Source organism: Bos mutus, chromosome 21 (genome assembly GCF_027580195.1).
Source record: "Bos mutus isolate GX-2022 chromosome 21, NWIPB_WYAK_1.1, whole genome shotgun sequence".
NCBI lineage: Eukaryota > Metazoa > Chordata > Mammalia > Artiodactyla > Bovidae > Bos > Bos mutus.
Window position 1 is genome coordinate 6,587,834 of NC_091637.1, and position 20,252 is coordinate 6,608,085.

The 20,252-nt window shown below is 38.8% G+C and overlaps 1 protein-coding gene across 6 annotated transcripts in view; it reads right to left on the reverse strand.

Moving 5' to 3' along the window:
* LRRC28 (leucine rich repeat containing 28) overlaps positions 1-20,252 on the reverse strand; it is a 194,033-nt gene that overhangs the window by 36,860 nt on the left and 136,921 nt on the right. For 3 of the 6 annotated variants that reach the window (XR_011461553.1, XM_070357922.1, XM_070357918.1), the window contains one exon: positions 543-718. The exons of 2 other annotated variants lie outside the window; for them this stretch is intronic. Coding sequence is in view for 3 of the 4 variants with exons in the window: in XM_070357922.1 (XP_070214023.1) it covers positions 543-718 (176 nt within the window). In the remaining variant the exon portion in view is untranslated. The remainder of the gene's footprint in view (positions 1-542; positions 719-20,252) is intronic. One more of the 6 variants, XM_070357920.1, reaches the window with a different exon arrangement.

The window sequence follows — 20,252 nt, forward strand, 5'->3', positions numbered from 1 at the left end:
CAAGAGTTGGCATCCTGTGGTAATACTGCCACAGGGTCCTGGAATTAATTTTCCTTTACATATATAAATTTCTCAGATGTGAGGAGGGTGCATGGCAAAAGCCTGCTATGTTGGAAGAAGTACCAACTTTGCTTTAGGGGTAAGATCTTTGCACATGTTTTCTTATGGAAGAAAGTACCAATGCTAGTCTTCTCACTTCTACCAAATATGTGTTCCCCAAAACCAATTTCTTTCAACTTCAACCACATAGTTTAAACATGTAACCTGTTCTTCTGACTGAACACCATATCTAGTGAACGCTTCTCTGTATCTGTAGGGGTTGCTGAAGGGATCAGTGTTGACAAAATACTAAAACTTTTCTCCATTGCACGACTGGGCAAATGTACTTAATGCCACTGAACTGAGCACGTAAAGGTGGTAAATTTTATGTTGGGTATATTTTACCACAATTTTGAAAGTGAACATCAAAATAGCATAAAACACAATCCCTAAGCTCACTGAATAAGAAGTAGGGGAAAAAAGAAAAGAGAGGTCCCATGTACCTTTTAGAGAAGCATGGTAGGTGTGATGCAGAGTCCTCATGGCCAGCTCCTGCAGAGGCAGGATGTGATCCTTCTCTGTCCCTATGGCCTTCACCTCAGCAGGGAGGAAAACGGTTAGTTGCCCTGATGAAAAGGAAAGCAGCTTCACCTCAGAAACTTGAATGGGAGCACCACAGCTACAGAAAGACACACATTCACAGTAGCGTTAGCCAAAAGGAAATGACTATATGTGCCAATAAAAATGTGTTAATCAAAATATACATTTAGAATTTTAAGACACTGCTGAATTGCCAAAATTCTTTTCAAAGTGAACAGATGCTATCCTGGGTTCCTTAATAAAATCTGGCACAGAAATTTCGACTCATCATTTGGAACTCAGCTAAAATCGTCACTGAGGTCCAGGCATTGCCAGTAAGGACAAACTTGGAAGGAATTTCCTTCGTCGGGACAATTTGCTTAGTAAGCTCCATTTATCCTCATTTTCTTACCCTTTCTAAGTTTATGTTTATTGAAATTTTCAAAATTAAAAGGAACAAAGAGAACTCTGTTAAGTTATAATACTTTGGTTTAACAGAATTTTTGTGTGGGGAAAACACCCAACAAAGCAAACAGATTTTTAATGGCAGCAGATAACTTTACTGGGTCCTTCCATAAACTTGTGGAGAAAATATTCTTGGCAGGGTCTATTGAATAAGCCAAGTCACATACTATTCCCTACAGCCACACATAACCAGAAGGCAGAGACATTGCTGTTCCTTTAGCTTTACAGGGTTACTAAAATTCAGGAGTCCAATCTCTTTCCATTTCCTGTCTGAGATCACCAGGTTACCTAAAAGTCTCAACACCTTTCTTCTCTAATGACAAACAGGTGCCAACAAACCTTGACTCTCCAGACACAATACGAGGTAATCTCTCTATGCCCGACTAGAGACAGGCAATGGAGAAGGTACAGTACTGGAAGACAGAAGCCCTTGGCTTATTTGTTCATTATAAGTTCCTACATTTACTCATTCCTTTCATCAGAAAATGGGCTTGCCAGTTGGTGCTAGTGGTAAAGAATCCGCCTGCCAATGCAGGAGACATGGGTTTAATCCCTCGGTCAGGAAGATCCTCTGGAGGAGGGCGTGGCAACCCACTTTAGTATTTGTGCCTGGAGAATCCCATGGACAGAAGAGCCTGGCAGGCTACAGTCCATGGGGCAGCAAAGAGTCAGATACTAGAGTGACTAGACACTATTTCATCAGAAAATATTCTCAGGACACTTAATATACACAAGTCAAGATACTTAAATTAAGAAAAAAAAAATGACTTCCTTCTCTTGAAAAATGTAATAATTACAATATAATTATTCTAATATTGGGTCAGAGAAGATGGAGGAACTGACTTTGTCCAGGGAATTAGAGAAGGTTCTACAGAGAAGAGAGTATCTGACCTAGAACTCAATTAATTTTACTCAGTTTCTCCACTCAGCTCGACAAAAAGAACCTCAGGAGGCCACACTGGCCTTCCTACTAGGCAAAACCTGTATCTCAGAAGGAAGCATTTTTTCAAATTCTAACAGTATAGTTTGGCTTTGCCTTCTTTAACAGCATGACAAATTCTGTGTCTGGCTCCTTTTGTCAACATTATCTTCCTGGGATATACCCATGCTACTGTGTGTACTATGGTTTATTCATTTTCATTGCTGTGAAGTACTGGTAAATGTATGGGCTGTTTCCAGGGCTGGGCTATATGAACATTGTTGTATGTATTATCTGATACATATGAGCATGAAATTCTGTTAGGTACATACTTAAGATCAGAATTGAGATTATTATACTGAGGAGAGGTGGACAATTAAAAGATACACATATGCTAAAACAAGAGTGAAGAGGGGAGTGAGAGCTGTACCATTTCAGAAAACATAATCAAAGAAAGTCTTTCTGAAAAGGTGACATTTGAGCATAGACTTGACTGAAGAGAAGAGTTAACTCAGTCACAGCCTGGTAGGCACCTTAACTAGAGGACAAGGAACTAAGAGTTCAGGGTGTCCAAAACAGCAAGAGTTCACAGGACAGAGAACCTTAGGAGAGAGAGATACAATGTACAGAGAGAACTCTGGAGATTCCCAGAAGGCCCCCTTTGAATATTCAGATGAGTATTGATCAGCACAGGCAAGGAAACTACCTAAGGCTGGAAAAAGGAGGAGGTGAAAAGATTAAGGCTAACAGTGCCCAACAATCCCACAGGGCTGGAAAGGGCTCCTGCTCTCATCAGGTAGACTTAAACATCACAATTCAAGGGGCCCCGAGCAGAATCTTATTTTAGGAGCAGTGAGTAATTAGTGCTAGACTGAACACCACTCCATTCCCACCCAACAAATCCTTAATAGCCATATCTGAAAGATTAAACTGTTTCCAGTTAATTTAAATGAATCCCAGGACATATATTAAGAATAGTTACATGAAATAAAAAATATTCCACACTCAATCAACATCATAAATTTCACACTACATGGCATCCAACCAAAAATTACCAGGCTTTTCAATAAGCAGGAAAATATGACATACAATGAGGGGAAAAAAAATCACATGACTGAAACAACCAAGATACATATTAAAACTGGCAGAAAAGGTCATTATATCAATAGAAGAAAGATGTGTTGCATCCATAGCTCTCACCTAAAGCAACCAGAAATAAGATAGTAAAGTAAGCCCTAAGTAAATAAAAGAAATGATAAAGAGCATCAAGATAATCAATAACATAGAAAACAGTAATAGAGAGAAATCAATGAAAACAAAAAAGCTGGAACTTTGAGAACATTAATAAACTCGAAAAACCTCTAACTAGACTAATCAGAGGGAAGACATAAATTACCAATATTAATATGAGAAAGACATTGCCCAGTTTCTACAGATAGTAAAAGGGTAAGAAGCAACTTTATACTAATACAAAGTCTTTGAAAGACAAAAATTAGCAAAGCTCACTCAAGATCCACAGAAGCTGAACAGCTCTACATTTATGAATGAAGTTGAACTCATAGTTAAAAGACTGGAATACTTCTCAACTCATTCTTTGAAGCCATCATTATCCTGACACCAAAACCAAATGAACACATAACAAGAAAAGAGAAGCAATTAGTATCACACATAGATGTAGACGGAAAAAGTTAAACAGAATTTTAGCAAATTTTATTTAACAATGTATAACGTCATTATGATCAAATGAAGCTTGATCAATTAATCAAGATTGTATTAATCTTAAGGAAATAATGTAATTCACTATATTAAAGCCTAAAAAGGAAAAACAATATAATCATTTCAAAAGATGTCAAAAAAGGGTCTAACAAAATTCAACATGCATCTGTAATTTAAAAACTCTCAGCAAACTAGGAATAGAAGAGAATTTACTAATCTGATAAACAACCATCAATATCGTACTTAATGTTGAAAAACTGTTTTCTCCATAAATTCAGCAGACAAACATGTCTGCTCTCACTACTTCTATTTACCATAAACTGGAGCTTCTAACCAGTACAATAAAGAAAAAAAAAAAAAAGGCAACTAGAATTGAAAGGAAGAAGTAAAATTGTCTTTCTTCCCAGAAGACATGACTGTATGTATAAAGTTCAGTATAATCTTTAAAAAACCTACTGGAACTAATAAGTGAACTTGGTAAGTTTGGAGGATACAAGATCAGTTATAGGAAATTATATTTCTATTGGTTACAATGATCAATTGGAAATTTAAAAAAAACTTTGAACACCATATATAATACTATTTGAAATATGAAATACTTGGGGGTAAATCTGACAAAAGGGGTCTGAGACATATACACAGAACCCTACAAAAAATGCAGAGTAATTAAGACATTTATTGTGATTATAGGCTAGGAGACGCAATATTGTTAAGATGTTAATTCTGCTCAAATTGATCTATAGACACAATGCAATTAAAATTACAGGCCTTTAAAAATACATATAAATTGAAACTTTGATTCTAAAATTTATATAGAGATGCAAAACAGCTAGAATAGTAAAAAAAATTTTTTAATTTAAAGACTTAAAATTTCTTGGTAATCAAAGCAATGTATTATTGGTGCCAAAATAGGCAAACAGATAACCAGAGAAGATAGTGTATCCAGAGACAGACCCACACATACATGGACAACTAATTTCCAACTAAGGTACAAAGGAAATACAGTGGAGAAAGGCCAGTATTTTACACAAATGGTATCTGAACAACTGTATATCCATATGTAAGAAATAGGAACTTCTAGACTGAGACGAGTACACAAATTATCATGGAAATGTTTTACAAGAAGTTAAATAAAAGTACAGATTTGAGAGAATAAAAAATTAAAAAAAATAGGAACTTCAACCATACCTTGTACCATATACAAAAATTAGCTCAAAATGAATTACAGACCTAAATGTAAATCTAATTCATTAAAAATTCTAGAAGACAGACAACATAGGAGAAAACTTTTGTGATTTGGATTATAATAAACTGTGAAAGTTCTAAAAGAGATGGGCATACCAGACCACCTGACCTGCCTCTTGAGAAACCTGTATGCAGGTCAGGAAGCAACAGTTAGAACTGGACATGGAACAACGGATTGGTTCCAGATAGGAAAAGGAGTACGTCAAGGCTGTATATTGTCACCCTGCTTATTTAACTTCTATGCAGAATACAGCATGAGAAACACTGGGCTGGAAGAAGCACAAGCTGGAATCAAGATTGCCAGGAGAAATATCAATAACCTCAGATATGCAGATGACACCACCCTTATGGCAGAAAGTGAAGAAGAACTAAAGAGCCTCTTGATGAAAATGAAAGAAGAGAGTGAAAAAGTTGGCTTAAAGCTCAACATTCAGAAAACGAAGATCATGGCATCCGGCCCCATCACTTCATGGCATATAGATGGGGAAACAGTGGAAACAGTGTCAGACTTTATTTTTCTGGGCTCCAAAATCACTGCAGATGGTGATTGCAGCCATGAAATTAAAAGACGCTTACTCCTTGGAAGGAAAGTTATGACCAACCTAGACAGCATATTAAAAAGCAGAGACGTTACTTTGCCAACAAAGGTCCATCTAGTCAAGGCTATGCTTTTTCCAGTGGTCATGTATGGATGTGAGAGTTGGGAATATAAAGAAAGCTGAGCGCTGAAGAATTGATGGTTTTGAACTGTGGTGTTGGAGAAGACTCTTGAGAGTCCCTTGAACTACAAGGAGATCCAACCAGTCCATCCTAAAGGAGATCAGTCCTGGCTGTTCACTGGAAGGACTGATGTTGAAGCTGAAACTCCAATACTTTGGCCACCTGATGCGAAGAGCTGACTAATTTGAAAAGACCCTGATGCTGGGAAAGATTGAGGGCAGGAGGAGAAGGGGATGCCAGAGGATGAGATGGTTGGATGGCATCACCAACTTGATAGACTTGAGTTTGGGTGGACTCTGGGAGTTGGTAATGGACAGGGAGGCTTGGGGTGCTGCAGTTCATGGGGTCGCAAAGAGTCAGACACGACTGAGCAACTGAACTGAACTGAAAAGCAAGATCCATAAAGGAACAAATTGATCAGTTGGACTTTATCAAAATAAAAAGTGTCTGCTCTTCAAAATGCCCTGTGAAAAAAATGTCTGGATTGGGAGAAGACACTTGTGAAGCAAATAAATATGATAAAGGACTTTTGTCCAGACTCTATAGAGAATTTTCAAAACTCAGTAATAACACAAACACCCAAGGGAAAAAATGGGAGAAAGACTTAGACACTATATCAAAGCAGATATCTGGATGGCAAACAAAACATAAAAAGATGAACACCTTTATTCACTAGGGAAATGAAATTTTAAAATATAATGGAAATATCATTTCACACCTAGGATAAAACCTAAAAGACTTACTATTCCAAGTATTAGCAAAAATATGTAAGAACTGAAAATCTCCTTTATTATAGGTGGGAATGTAGAATGGTACGGTTATTTATTAAGTTTGTCAGTTCTTTCAAAAATTAAACATATATGTACTACATGATCCAAATACTCCACTCCTAAGTATTTATCCAAGGAAATTTAAGTCTAGGACATTTAAAAGACATTCTACATATGTTCGTAACATTTTATTGGAATAAAGCCAAGAACTAGAACCAACACAAATGTCCATGAACAAGTGAAGGGGAACAATCTGCAGAATATACATACAATGGAATTCTACATAGCAAAAAAAAAATGAACTGTTGATCCACACTATATCGTGAATAAATCTCCAAATCGTTATGCTGAGTGAAAGAAGCCAGAGTTTCATGTAAAACTCAAGAAGATACAAATTAATTGACAGTGACAGCACACAGATCCCTGGTTACCTGGAGACAGGATGAAGAGAAGGAAGGAAAAATGATTACCAAGGGGCATGAGGAAACTTTGGTGGTAGAGGATATGTTTATTATCTTAATTACAGTGATGGATTCAGAGGTATGTATGTATGTTTATACATACATATGTAAAAATTTTCCAAATTTTATATATATATATATATATATATATATATATATATGAAAGTGAAAAGTGAAAGTGAAAGCTGCTCAGTCGTGTCTGACTCTTTGCAACCCATGGACTATACAGTCCATGGAATTGTCCAGGCCAGGATACTGGAGTGGGTAGCCTTTCCCTTCTCCAGGGGATCTTCCCAACCCAGGGATTGAACCGCAGTCTCCCGAATTGCAGATGGATTCTTTACCAGCTGAGCCACAAGGGAAGACCAAGAATACTGGAGTGGGTAGCCTATACCTTCTCTAGCGGATCTTTCTGACCCAGGAATCAAACTGGAATCTCCTGCACTGCAGACAAGATTCTTTACCAACTGAGCTACTAGGGAAGCTAGCAGTTATAATATATATAAATATATATATATATAATATAAATATATATATAAATATAAATATAAATATTTATAAAATATATAATATATATATTTTATTGTTGTTGTTTAGTCGCTAAGTCATGTGTGACTCCTTTGAGACCCCATGGATTGTAGCTTGCCAGTTTCCTCTGTCCATGGAGTTGTCCAGGCAAGAACACTGGAGTGGGTTGCCATTTCCTTCTCTACATACATACGTTGCTAAGTCGAGTCAGTCGTGTCCAACTCTGTGCGACCCCATAGACGGCAGCCCACCAGGCTCCCCCGTCCCTGGGATTCTCCAGGTAAGAACACTGGAATGGGTTGCCATTTCCTTCTTCAATACATGAAAGTGAAAAGTGAAAGTGAAGTCGCTCAGTCCTGTCTGACTCTTAGCGACCCCATGGACTGCAGCCCACCAGGCTCCTCCGTCCATGGATTTTCCAGGCAAGAGTACTGGAGTGGGGTGCCATTGCCTTCTCCAATACATACTTTATATCTGTGCAATTTATCATATGTCAGTGTAGAATTGGGAATAAAAGCCTAACTGGGCATGGGCTGAGAGAAAATAGAAAGTGGAGAAAGTGATCTTTCTTTAAAGGGAAGCAGAAAAATAGTGGAGAAGTCAGAGAATAAAAACAAAATGTTATATGGAAGAAGTATACCATGGAGGAATATATATAGCATCATTCAGTTTACACAAAGTTAAAGACAAAACTTGAAAATACACTATATGGGGATGTATTTACATATATTAAAATCATAACTCAGTGAAAATGAATGATAAATACATAATTCAGAATAATGGCTAACCTTAGAGAAGCAGAAGGAGCATGCATAGGAGAGAACCTTATAGGGGCTTCAAAATTGTTAGTAATGTCATTTTTGTAAGCTAATGATACTTATACACACTTCCCAGGTTGCTCAGGGGTAAAGAATCCACCTGCCAGGCAGAAGACATGGGCTCAGTCCCTTGGTTGGGAAGATCCACTGGAGAAGGAAATGGCAACTTACTCTTGCCTGGGAAATCACATGGACAGAGGAGCCTGGTGGGCTACAGCCCATGAGGTCTCAAAAGAGTCAAACATGACTTTGCAACTAAACAACAACAACAGCAATGATATTTATACTGATGTGCAGGGTCAAAATATGGAAGCTTTCTCGTCAAATTTTAAGAAATGACCCTCTTACTTTAATTGATGCCAAAGAGAGTGGCCTTAAGCAGAAAGGTATCCCATGGATGCTGGTGGCCTTATAAATTCTAACTCATACCCTTACCTTAGGGAACACTGTATTCAATAAGCTATGGCTCTTCTTGCCTACAGGCCAAATTGGGCCTAGAGCTTTCTATATCCTGTAATTCCAGATACAAATGTTACTCTTCCCCAAATCTAATTCCATTCAGTTCAGTCGCTCAGTCCTGTCTGACTCTTTGAGACCCCATGAATCACAGCATGCCAGGCCTCCCTGTCCATCACCAACTCCTGGAGTTCACTCAAACTCACGTCCATTGAGTCAGTGATGTCATCAAACCATCTCATCCTCTGTCGTCCCCCTTTCCTCCTGCCCCCAATCCCTCCCAGCATCAGAATCTTTTCCAATGAGTCAACTCTTCGCATGAGGTAGCCAAAGTACTGGAGTTTCAGCTTTAGCATCATTCCTTCCAAAGAAATCCCAGGGCTGATCTCCTTTAGACCATCTGGTTGGATCTCCTTGCAGTCCAAAGGACGCTCAACAGTCTTCTCCAACACCACAGTTCAAAAGCATCAATTCTTCGGTGCTCAGCTTTCTTCATAGTCCAACTCTCACATCCATACATGACCACTGGAAAAACAATAGCCTTGACTAGATGGACCTTTGTTGGCAAAGTAAAGTAATGTCTCTGCTTTTCAATATGCTGTCTAGGTTGGTCATAACTTTTCTTCCAAGGAGTAAGCATCTTTTAATTTCATGGCTGCAGTCACCATCTGCAGTGATTTTGGAGCCCCAAAAAATAAAGTCTGACACTGTTTCCACTGTTTCCCCATCTATTTCCCATGAAGTGATGGGACCAGATGCCCTGATCTTCGTTTTCTGAATGTTGGGCTTTAAGCCAACTTTTTCACTCTCTTCTTTCACTTTCATCAAGAGGCTTTTTAGTTCTTCTTCACTTTCTGCCATAAGGGTGCTGTCATCTGCATATCTGAGGTTATTGATATTTCTCCGGGCATTCTTGATTCCAGCTTGTGCTTCTTCCAGCCCAGCATTTCTCATGATGTACTCTGCATATAATAATAAGGGTGTCAATATACAGCCTTGACGTACTCCTTTTCCTATTTGGAACCAGTCTGTTGTTCCATGTCCAGTTCTAACTGTTGCTTCCTGACCTGCATACAGGTTTCTCAAGAGGCAGGTCAGGTGGTCTGGTATGCCCAACTCTCAGAATTTCCCATAGTTTATTGTGATCCACACAGTCAAAGGTTTTGGCATAGTCAATGAAGCAGAAATAGATGTTTTTCTGGAACTCTCTTGCTTTTTCCATGACCCAGCAGATGTTGGTAATTTGATCTCTGGTTCCTCTGCCTTTTTTAAGACCAGCTTGAACATCTGGAAGTTCACGGTTCATGTATTGCTGAAGCCTGGCTTGGAGAATTTTGAGCATTACTTTACTAGTGTGTGAGATGAGTGCAATTGTGCGGTAGTTTGAGCATTCTTTGGCATTGTCTTTCTTTGGGATTGGAATAAAAACTGACCTTTTCCAGTCCTGTGGCCACTGCTGAGTTTTCCAAATTTGCTGGCATATTGAGTGCAGCACTTTCACAGCATCATCTTTCAGGATTTGAAATAGCTCCACTGGAATTCCATCACCTCCACTAGCTTTGTTCATAGTGGTGCTTTCTAAGGCCCACTTGACTTTCCATTCCAGGATGTCTGGCTCTAGGTGAGTGATCACACCATCGTGATTATCTGGGTCATGAAGATCTTTTTTGTACAGTTCTTCTGTGTATTCTTGCCACTTCTTCTTCACATCTTCTGCTTCTGTTAGGTCCATACTATTTCTGTCCTTTATTGAGCCCATCTTTGCATGCAATGTTCCCTTGGTATCTCTAATTTTCTTGAAGAGATCAAAGAGGAACCCCGGATACAGAGCACTGACTAAGGTATATGTGGACTGTGCTGAGGACCTGCCCCAACCCCTGAATTATTCAAGGGTCAACTGTACATGAAAGGGAACTAAGCACATGAAAAGGTGTTCAACATCAACAATCATTCAGCTCAGTTCAGTTCAGTCGCTCAGTCGTGTCCGACTCTTTGCGACCCCATGAATCACAGCACGCCAGGCCTCCCTGTCCATCACCAACTCCCGGAGTTCACTCAGACTCTTTAGAGAAATGCAAATTAAAACCATGAGATATTGCCCACTTACTAGAATGCCTGAAAGAAAAAAAAAAAAAAAAAACTGACAAGGATTCTCACGAAATACACAATAACACAGTCATGTTGGAAACAGTTTGGCAGCTTTTTGTAAAGTTAAACATACACTTACCACATAACCTTGCACATGCATTCTTAGATATTACCCAAGTGGAATGAACTTATGTTCACACAAGACCCCAGATATGAATGTTTGCAGCAGCCCATGTCATTCCATTTGTACAACATTCTGGAATAGGTAAAATATAGGGATACAAAACATGCTCCTATTTCCAGGGGCTGGTGTGTCTCCTTAAGAAGAGAAGTTAATTCTCCTTAAGAAGAAAAGTTAAGGGACATTAGGGACATACTTGGGTTAAGTGAACTGTTCCAAACCTTGATAATAGTGGCCATACAATCGCATGCATTTGTGAAAATTCGTGGCATTATACACTAAAAGGGTGAACTTTTCTGTTTATAAATTACAGTTTAATAAAATGAACAAAAAACAAACAAACAGTACCATTGTGCTAAAGCACAGTCCTAGAGCCCTCTGTTCTGTTAGCTATTAGTCTTTTAGTTACTGGATTATGGGGAAATCTTAGGGGAAGGGCAGACACAGCAGCGGGGGACCTCAAGAGCTTTTAATTGAATGGCTATTCATTAACTTGTGCAGAGACACTTCAATACTGTCAATAAATTAACAGCCAGTATGGGTACAGTAGTGCAAAGCAGCTGCACGATGGCCTGTCAATGGTGTCAACATTTATATGAAATTTTCCTCAAATGTTTTTCTTTGATTTGCTACTTTGCCTTTATCTCTCATACTTTTGAAACCTCTGTTGACTCTATATGATCATATAAGCATGAGAGTCTGTAGCAGCACAACTGTGATTTTGTATGAGTATTTCTGTGTGTTAAAAAAGCATTACTCTTATGAACCATTTTGTAAAGATGAGGAAATAAATTTAAATTTTACTTTATAATTACTGTTTCTTAATATGGAGAAAATTAAGATGAGAGGACCATATCTACAATGCTATTATGCAGCATGGCCACTAAGTCTGGAAACACAGGTTAACACATAATAAATGATTCTTTTGATGACATACAATACATTGTAGGGTGATTAAATTTTTTGATCAATTTGGCTAGGCCAGGGCATCCAGATATTTGGTCAAACACCAGTTCAGATGTTTCTGTAAACGTATTTTTAAGATGGGATTAACAGTTAAATCAGCAGATTTTGAATAAAGCTGATTACCCGCTATAATGTTGAATGGGCCTTGTCTAATCAGTTGAAGACCTTTAAGAGGAAAAGACTGAGCCCTCAAGGAAAAATTCTGCTTCCAGACCGTCTTTAAACTCAAGCTGCCATATCAGTTCTTCCTTGGGTCTCTACCATGCTCTGCAAATTTCAGACTTGCCAGTGCCCACAATCATATGAGTCAGTTCTGTAAGATAAATCAATCTCCTCCCTTCCCTCTCAGTGGCCATCACCCCACCTACACACACACCCACACACACACTCTCTCTTTCTACTGGTTCTGTTGCTATGGAGAAGCCTGATACTCATGGTAAAGCATATTGTTTTCAAACTTTATAGCCATACTTTAGTATGAGAATACTGAGCAAAACCATAGAACAATAAAAACAGGATAAAAAGCAAGCAAGTGATTCATGAATAATTACTTCATACTGTTATTGCCTTAACAGCTGCTGCTCCTAATCTTACAACTGTTGATTAAACTCTACAAGGACACTGTCCAAAGAATGTAACAATAACAAAGGTTTAGAAAACTGAAAGCCATACTTTTCCTAATGCTTTTCCTAATGCTAGAAAGATAGGTTTCTGACAGAAACCGCTGAAAAGACTCACATGAACAAGTAAGTGGATCCTCATTTCACATACCGTCTAATTTCCCTTTGACAATTCTTTTAGCACAAGTTCCTATTCTTCACCACTGGCTACAAACAGCTAATTAAACTCATTTTACAAAACTCGTATTACATGCCTTCTCTGGTTAACCATGGAGAAGAGGGACAGCTCTGCAGATTGCAGGCTGTGAGGGAGGAATTCACACGAGCAGGCGTCCTTCTGCTGGTCCTGGCCAACCAACTGAGACCTCATCAGAGACTGAGTATCCACACCACTACATAGAGTGACACAGGAAAAGAAAGGGATTCTTCACCCTTGCTTTCAGGAAGCTAGTAAAGAAGCTCAAACATACAGAGGTGATTTTAGACCAAGGAGAAGAGGGAGACAGTGTATACAGTGCAGTGGTTAAGTGTGGACAATAAAGCAGATGGTAACTCTACTGCCAACTAGCTTTGTGACCTGGGACACCTTGCTTAATCTTTCTGAGCTCCAGTTTCTTTATTTCTAAGACATGTATGATATTACAAGGGTTGCTGGGAGGATTATGTGCAATACACAGATAAATCTATAAGTACACTACGTGGAACACAGTAAGGTAGAAATACTTATAGCTGTGCTTTCTTCTTATTATAATAAGTGATTCTGGGGGGTAAGATACATGCTGTGATGGTTTTCATATTAACTTGGCTTGACCACGGTACCCAGACCTTTAGTCAAATGCTAGCCTCAATGTTGCTGTGAAGGAATCTCTATTGAAACCTAAGATTAACATGATGATATTCTAGGGAAAGGGAACAGGGATTTGGCTCTTTTGGCTCTGTGAATGCACAGGGTAGACAGGGCTATTCAAACAGTTCCAGTGGCTAGAGAGTCATGTCTATGGAAGAGTACAGCAAATGGGAGAGGAGGCAGGAAAGGTACCTATCTTGAAAGTTAGTGCTGCTCATCTCAGTAAGAAGTCATCGTGAAATAGTAAAGAGAGATGGAAGCTCCATGATGTGTTCAGTTCACAATAACATGAAATAACTATTAAGTGGCAATTATTAGGCTTTGATAACTTTAATTTCTAACTCAACAGTTTTTATTTTTTTAGAATGAATGCTGAGGTGGTTACAAAAAAGATTACATTCAAATCCTTAAGTGGGTTATTAAAATGAGTTGATGCTCCAGTGGCTAAGATTCCACGTTTCAATGCAGGGAGCCCAGGTTCAATCCATGGTCAGGGAACTAGATCCCACATGCTACAACTAAGACCCAAGACAGTTAAATAAATAAAGAAATGCTTTAAAAACTGAATTGAAATCTGTTACAAATGTCAGGACCCTGGCTTAGTTACACAGACAATTTATAACAATGATCACAATTCCTTTTCAATTCAATGTTTTCAGAGCTGCCATTCAGCATGTAAACCTAAACAAGATAAATGAATAGTAACATAATTTTGCCACTAAGATTATGCTCCAAAACATATATGTACTCCAAAACATGTATTTGATTTAGCAAATTAATTCATATCCATCTTCAAACTTATCACTCCACTGACCAAAGGTTGAGAGTAAAGAATTAGTTTAAATCCCCTTACCAAAAGAACCCAAATGACTAAGTTTTATACTTCAGAAAATATACTGTCATCCACATGCTCATTATTGAGGGAACTGCTACCAGATTAACCCTTTTTAGCAAAAAAATGCTAAAGGGAAAGGGGAGAAGTGAATATGGGGAAGGAAAGAAGCTATGCCATTCTAATAGAATAAGTCTTGATTTGGATAAAGCATCTGTCCTCTTGGCAGAGTCTCTTCAAGGCTTAGTTTTGTTCCATCTGGAAACACATTTATTTTACTTTCATTTTTGAAGGATATTTTTGCTGGTTGCTAGGTTGACTGTTTTTTTCTTTGGCACTTTAAAAATATCATTCTACTGTTTCCTGGCCTTCAAAATTCGAAGGCAACAGTCTTTTGAATTATTTCTTGGTATGTAGTTTGTCATTTTTCTCTGGTTGGTTTCAAGATTTTCTTTTTACATTTGGTTTTCAGTAGCTTTGCCTGGGTATGGTTTAGTTTGTAATCTATTGCTTAGAGTTCACTTCGTTTCTTGAAAATGTAAATAGTTTCATCATATTTGGCAAGTTTTTGGACAATATTTGTTCAAACAACTTTGTTGTTATTTCTGCCCCATTTTCTCTCATTTTTTTTTTTTGTCTGGCAGGTTCCCAATGATGCTGTAGTTCATTTTTGTTTTCAATCTTTTCTCGTGTTCTTCAGATTGAATCTTTTCTACTGATCTACCTTCCGAGTTCACTGACTTTTCCTCTTATACCATTCTGTGTTAAGCTCATCAAGTCAAGTTTTTACCTTCCTTGACACCAAGTTATATTTTCTTTATTCTTCACATGTTATCCAATTTTATATTGTATCCTGGACATCTTGAAAGTTATATTGTGGATACTCTGAATTCTGTTAAATTCTTTTAAATCTTAGAAGGAATGTTAGTAATTTTTAAATATGCAATTAATAAGTGCATTTGAATCAAAGTACAAACTCTTGAGTGATAGCTCAAATCACACCTCAGTTTTGTTATTTTTTTTAAATCTGTAGTTAGGCTGCTTTGTGCCTGTCCCATGGAGGTATGATTCAAGTATCTAATATTACTTGTTTTAGTTATGTAGGCAGCCCCTACACAAAAATGCACTATAATTCAAAGGATATTTTCTAGTATTTTGATTTAACTCAGAATTCGGAATGCATTTCTCATACAGACAATATAATTCAGCAGTTATATTAACAAACCATTTAACCTAAGTATTTATCCAACTTGTACCCAAACTCAGCTATAATTGCTTATTTATATAAGAAAAAGCAGAGCAGTGACTAGGTTTTCTTTGACTCATGTAATCAGACAACTGAGAAAATAAACCTGATACAGAGCCACTTTTGATATAGGTCTGGAATAGGTCTTCTGAGTAGGCAAATGTGCCAATTCCACTTTATAAAATTCTAACATGGGAGGGACTTCTCCTCTGAGGTAAAACAAAAAAGAAATAAAAGACATTTATTTCTGTAGTAACAGTAAGACAAATCCAGACAAAATAAAAACCACATTTTCCTAAGAGACTAGCAAAGAGCATGAAAGCAATCCAGGGTGGCTCCCATGCTCCTCCCCTCCTGGAAGTCTCCTCCACAAGGAACAGTGTTAACCGGTGTAATCAATAGGATATAACAGAAAGCCGTGTGTGACTTCAAAACTAGTCATAAACAGGCACTGTGCTATAGATTTTCACCATTCTACTTTTCTCTTAGGGTATTTATTTTTTGTATTAGTTATTTTTGTATATTAGGATAAATATCTAAATGATCTTTTCTACAATTATTAGCACAGTGCTGACTTGCTACTTAATGTTCAATAATTATTTGACAAATAAACGAACATGAAATAAGGAGGAGCTACCTTTATTCACATTTCTATGAATATCAAATATAATTTTATTAGACTTCTGAGAATTCTTGAAACTGTGCAATATTTGTTAATTGCTATTTTTATACCTTTTTATATGTTTTACACCTGGTTCTCTATTTTCCTTCTGTGATGTGAATTTTATACATATATATATACATATATATCTATCTATGTATATATCCGACTTTTTAATATCATGCCATAGATCCCTAAAGCTGTACTCATTTTGCTCCAGTTTTCTTTGACTGTTAATCAGAAAAGGGTAATATGATTGTTTCAGAGAAAGCATAGTACAGCAGGAGCTGGTGTGTTCTTTATCCTAGATCTATCCCTGGGCTAGAAGCAGCATGGGATGGTGGTGGAGAACAAAGTGTGAGATTCTTCTGTTTTCAGCTTAAATATCATCTCCTTGGAAAGAATCAGCACCAGGTGTGTTTAGTTACTGACTGTTCACTTGGATCCCTAGTTAGATTATGAGGTCCACAAAGGCAGGAGGAACTGAACTGTTTGGCTCCTACACTGTACGGCCATTGCCTAGAGAATAACCAAATGGAGGAGTTGCCAAAAATATGCACTGAATAAACAACTGAACGACCATCCTCGTTCCGAATGAAGAGGTACACTTGCTAGGCCTCTGACATCCTAATGTTTTTTACACAGATTTACCTTAGAAGCTTGTTCTTCACCTTGCCCTCCTTTTCCCAAACCATCCTTCCTTTGACTTGGAATGGGAGACTCCCTTTGTATATATACAACAGACAAAAGAGATAAAAGAAGGGAGCCCCTTAATTCTGTTGTTATGACTTCAATAGTTACCATGTATTAGGATTCGATGGCTGCTGAACAACCATCAACACGAGAATGTTGGATCCCACCAAAAAAAGATACCCTGCATCCAAGGGCAAAGGAGAATCCCCAACAAGATGGTAGGAGGGGCACAGCTGCATTAAAATCAAATCTAAGACCCACCAGAGATGTTTGGAGGGCACCAACAAAACCTTGTGCCCACCAGGACCCAAGGAATGGAGCAGTGACCTCCACAAGAGACTGAGCCAGACCTGCCTTTGAGTGTTTCAGACCTCCTAAGGTGGCACGGGTCGGCAGTGACCTGCCATGGGGACAGGGCATCTGGTGCAGCAGACCTAGGAGGTGCGGCATGTGGCCTACGTGGCCTAAGTCCTCTTGGAGGAGGTCACCAATAGCCCCACTATGGAGCCGCCGAGCAGGTGACTCACAAATTGGAGAACAACTATACCAAAGAAGTTCTTCTACTGTTGCAAAAGTTCTAGGGCCTGTAACAGATTGCCCAACCCGGGGATCCCACAAAGGGACTGAGAACCCCCAGGAATTTGACTTTGAAGGCCAGCAGAATTTGATTATAGAACTTCCACAGGACTGGGGAAACAGACTCTTGGAGGGCACAACAAAACTTTCTGTACACCAGGACTCAGGTGAAAGGAGCAGTGACCCCACAAGAGACTGAGCCAGACTTGCCCATGAGTGTCCGGGAGTCTCTGGCAGAGGCGTGAGTTGACAATGGCCTCCAGCAGGGTCAGGGGCACTGAACACAACAGTCCCGGGAGCTGCAGCATGCTGACAGTCCTTTTGAAGGAGGTCGCCATTACCGCCATTATCCCTACCATAGTTTGGCCTCAGGCCAAACTATAGGGAGGGAACACAGCCCCACCCATCAGCAGAAAATTGGGTTAAAGATTTACTGAGCATGGCCCTGCCCACCAGAGCAAGACCCAGTTTTCCCCACAGCCAGTCCCTCCTATCAAGAAGCTTCTACAAACCTCTTATCCTCATCCATCAGAGAGCAGACAGAATGAAAACCACAATCACAGAAAACTAACCAAACTGATGACATGGACCACAGCCTTGTCCAACTCAAAGAAACTGTGAGCCATGCCATGTAGAGCCACCCAAGATGGACAGATCATGGTCGAGAGTTCTGACACAATGTGGTCCACTGGAGAAGGGAATGGCATTCTTTAGCATTCTTACCTTGAGAACTTCATGAACAGTACAAAAAGGCAAAAAGATATGACACTGAATAGATTGGTAGGTGCCCAATATGCTACTGGAGAAGAGTGGAGAAATAATTCCAGAAGGAATGAAGAGGCTGAGCCAAAGCAGAAACAACACCCAGCTGTGGATGTGACTGTTGGTGAAAGTACAGTCTGATGCTGTAAAGAACAGTATTGCATAGGAACCTGGAAGGTTAGGTCCTGTGAATCAGGGCAAATTGGAAGTGGTCAAACAGGACATGGCGAGAGTGAACTTTGACATTTTAGTAATCAGTGAGCTAAAAAGGACCGTGATGTGTGAATTTAATTTAAATGACCATTATATCTACTACCATGGGCAAGAATCCCTTAGAATAAATGGAGAAGCCCTCACAGTTAACAAAAGAGTCCAAAATGCTTGGATGCCCCTGGGTGCAATCTCAAAAATGACAGAATGATCTCTGTTTCCAAGATAAACCATTCAAAGTCACAGCAATCCAAGTCTATGCCCCAACCACGAATGCCAAAGCAGTTGAAATTGAACTGTTCTATGAAGACGTACAAGACCTTCTAGTACTAACACCCAAAAAAGATGTCCTTTTCATCATATGGGACAGGAATGCAAAAGTAGGAAGTCAAGAGATACCTGGAGTAACAGGCAAATTTGGCCTTGGAGTACAAAACGAAGCAGGGCAAAAGCTAATTGAGTTTTGCTGAGAGAATACACTGGTCATAGCAAACACCCTCTTCCAACAACACAAGAGATTATTCTACACATGGACATCACCAGATACCAAAATACCAGTATTTGGTCAATACAGAAATCAGATTGATTATATTCTTTGTAGCTGAAGATGGAGAAGCTCTATACAGTCAGCAAAAACAAGACCAGGAGCTGACTGTGGCTCAGATCATAAACTACTTATTGAAAAATTCAGACTTAAATTGAAGAAAATATGGAGAACTACTAGGCCATTCAGGTATGACCTAAATCAAATCACTTATACAGTGGAAGTGAGAAACAGGGATTAGATCTGATAGAGTACCTGAAGAACTATGGATGGAAGTTCATAACACTGTACATGAGGCAGTGATCAAAACCATCCCCAAGAAAAAGAAATGCAAAAAGTCAAAATGGTTATCTGAGGAGGCCTTACATATAGCTGTGAAAAGAAGAGAAGCGAAAGGCAAAGGAGAAAAGGAAGGATGTATCCATCTGAATGTAGAGTTCCAAAGAAGAGCAAGGAGAGATAAGAAAGCCTTCCTCAGTAAACAATGCAAAGAAATAGAGAAAAACAACAGAATGGGAAAGACTAGAGATCTCTTTAAGAAAATTAGAGATACCAAGGGAACATTTCATGCAAAGATGGGCATAATAAAGGACAGAAATGGTATGGACTTAATAGAAGCAGAAAGGATTAAGAGGAGGTGGCAATAATACACAGAAAAACTATACAAAAAAGATTTTAATGACCCAGATATCCACGATGGTGTGATCACTCACCTAGAGCCAGACATCTTGGAGTGCAAAGTCAAGTGGGCCTTAGGAAGCATCACTATGAACAAAATTAGTGGAGGTGATGAAATTCCAGCTGAGCTATTTCAAATCCTAAAATATGATGCTGTGAAAGTGCTGTACTCAATATGCCAGCAAATTTGGAAAACTCAGCAGTGGCCACAGGACTGGAAAAGGTCAGTTTTCATTCCAATCCCAAAGAAGGGTAATGCCAAAGAATTTTCAAACAACTGCACAACTGCACTCATCTCACACGCTAGCAAAGTAATGCTCAAAATCCTCCAAGCCAGGCTTCAGCAGTATGTGAACTGAGAACTGCCAGACAATCAAGCTGGTTTTAGAAAAGGCAGAGGAACCAGACAGAGATCAAATTATCAACAATTGTTAGATCATAGAAAAAGCAAGAGAATTTCAGAAAAACATCTACTTCTGCTTCGCTGACTATAGTAAAGCCTTTGACTGTGTGGATCACAACAAACTATGGAAAATTCTTCAAGTGATGGGAATACTAGACCACTTTACAAAGCTGCCTCTTGTGAAACCTGTATGCAGGTCAAGAAGCAACAGTTAGAACCGGACATGGAA